This window comes from Motacilla alba, chromosome Z (genome assembly GCF_015832195.1).
Source record: "Motacilla alba alba isolate MOTALB_02 chromosome Z, Motacilla_alba_V1.0_pri, whole genome shotgun sequence".
Taxonomy (NCBI): domain Eukaryota; kingdom Metazoa; phylum Chordata; class Aves; order Passeriformes; family Motacillidae; genus Motacilla; species Motacilla alba.
The window spans coordinates 72,387,572-72,389,836 of NC_052046.1; the positions used below are offsets into that span (position 1 = coordinate 72,387,572).

The window sequence follows — 2,265 nt, forward strand, 5'->3', positions numbered from 1 at the left end:
AGGACCTCCACTGCTTACATAAAGAGCAGTACGTTCTTAAACATGAATTCTGAGGTTGACCATACTTATTAACAAAACAAGACAGTGGCAGGCTAGATTAAATGGCAACAGATTAAAAAATTTAAGGTCCGAAGGAAGCATTGTCTACTATCAGCTGCTACCTGACACAGAGAAAGTTCAACTTCATTTTCTATTTCATGGTAAACATCCCCACAGACATCATCTCACCAGAGTACTGAGCACATTCCCCTCACACACAACTTCTTCCCTTCTTTTTTTTTTTTTTTTTGCCATGCCGTGTATGTCAAAAATCACATCTGTCAGCACACTACCTACCATGACCAGCCAGTAGCCAAGTCTACATGCCTGACAGCCATCAAAACACAACTGAAAATAACAGACAAGACAGTAAGCATCCCAGATGTAAAGACTGATTGTAATTCCAAGTTCCAGACAACTTCAAGATCTGATTTGCTTATATCAAAACCTTTTGGCTTTTCTTTTCCCCCTGTTACTACAATTCAGTACTTGATTTGACCGTGTGTTTTTTTCCCTGAGCTGTCACGGGTGTTTTTTTTAAACACTAGGTGGAGACATGTCCAAGGTCATTGGACCTGCAATCCATCTTGGTTTATTCTTCCTTTTCCTTTTTTCCCCGTTATTTCTAAAACTAACGTGAAACACAGAACTGACACTAGCTTTCCTCATGCTGAATGACCAGTGACTCATACAGGAATATCGATTTTTTCTTGTTACCCCTTGAGCACTAGAAGCAGTCAGACACTTACGAACAATGCACTGACGCCCTCCAGGAAGCGTTTTCCATCCAGGGCAACAGTAGGAGCGAAATCTAGAACCACACACATTTGGCCTGCAACACAGACAAATCAATAAATGTGCATGGGGAAAATAGGAAGCACTCTAAAGAAAATTTAATGTTTTACACACACGCGGGAAGAATCCAGCTGCATAAACCAAACAAAAACTGCATCGCGAAGTTGTCTACAAAACAAAAAATACTCTCCCAAAGGGAAAAAAATCTTCCAAGGGATTTTATTTTGGGTTAGTTCAACTGGTTAGTATAAAAGAGGAGAGGTAGATGATGCAAGAGCAGGACACATTCGTCCTTCTCGCAGCAACTGAGGCTATGGAAGGGATGAGTTTGATTATACTTTCATTCAAAGCCTGAAAAGCGTTGCCATAAAAACGGGTTTCTTGCTGTCATGTGACAATAGACAGAAGGGACGCCTGCACATAAGGATAAACTAACTCAAAATACCAAGAAGTCCCCGAAAATTCGGAAGAAGAAAACCAAACCGACTCTGCATCATTTCTTTGTAGCAACCCCCCAAAAAAGTGAGCGTCAAAGTATCTCAGCACCAGAAGACGCTGCACGCTGGAGCTTCGCTGCACGACCGAGCCAAATGAGGTCAATTCGTTAGCTGTAAGGTAGGCTCCCCGCAAGGTCTGCTTTTAATTAAACCGCACTAATTAGGAAGCCAGATTCCACAGGCACGGCCCAAGCTCCCAGCCTGGCGAACGGCGAGTCCTCAGCCCCAGAGAGGCGGGAGGGGGAGCGGCACCGGGGGCACACACGGAGACCACCGGCAAGGGGCTCTGCCTGGGGAGATGCCCTGCGGAGCAAACAGACGGCGGGGAAGAGGGTTTCAGCCTTGTCCCTACCCTCGGAGCGCGTCGTGCTGTCCTCGCCTGCGGACCCGACCGGCGTCGCTCCCGCCCCCATCCTCCCGGTGCGCGGCGGCGGCGGCCAAGGGGCTGCCCGCTCCTGAGGGAGCGCGGAGCGCCGGCCGATGCTGCTGCTGCTGCGGCTGTCGCTGCTGCCTCCCGGCCGCTCCCTGAGCACACAGCGCCAGGCAGCCCAGCCACAGCGACAAGAAGCAGCAGCGCTGCGCCCAGAGCCACCGCCGCCTGCCCATGCTGCGGCTATCCCAGCGGGAAGCGGGCGGGCAGCCGCGGGCGGGAGCGCCGGTGCCGCGCCGCCCTCAGCAGGCGCGGCGGCGGGGAGCCTTCAGCCGCGGGAAATCTGCCGTGTGTCCTCCCCAGCCTGCCCGGCCGGTGCCAGCGAAGCCCGGGCTCCACGTTGCTCGCACCCGGCCCTCTGCGGAAAGTGGGGGGGGGGGAAAAAGAGGTGGATAAAAGCAGAGTTGGTTGGGATTTTCTCTCCCCGCCGCCCCGTCCGCCGCAACAGGAAATCCAAGAGAACCGCGCTGAATTTTCCCTTCAAAAACAAAATAACCAGACGAT

The 2,265-nt window shown here is 51.4% G+C and overlaps 1 protein-coding gene across 1 annotated transcript in view; it reads right to left on the minus strand.

Annotated features, from left to right (window-relative positions):
* Positions 1-1,974, minus strand: part of FBN2 (fibrillin 2) — a 117,955-nt gene extending 115,981 nt beyond the window's left edge. Inside the window, exons 1-2 of the mRNA XM_038124921.1 lie at positions 1,684-1,974; positions 789-871 (exon numbers count right to left, since the gene is read on the minus strand). Coding sequence (XP_037980849.1) covers positions 789-871; positions 1,684-1,937 — 337 coding nt within the window. The 5' untranslated portion in view covers positions 1,938-1,974. The remainder of the gene's footprint in view (positions 1-788; positions 872-1,683) is intronic.
* Positions 1,975-2,265: the final 291 nt, after the last annotated feature.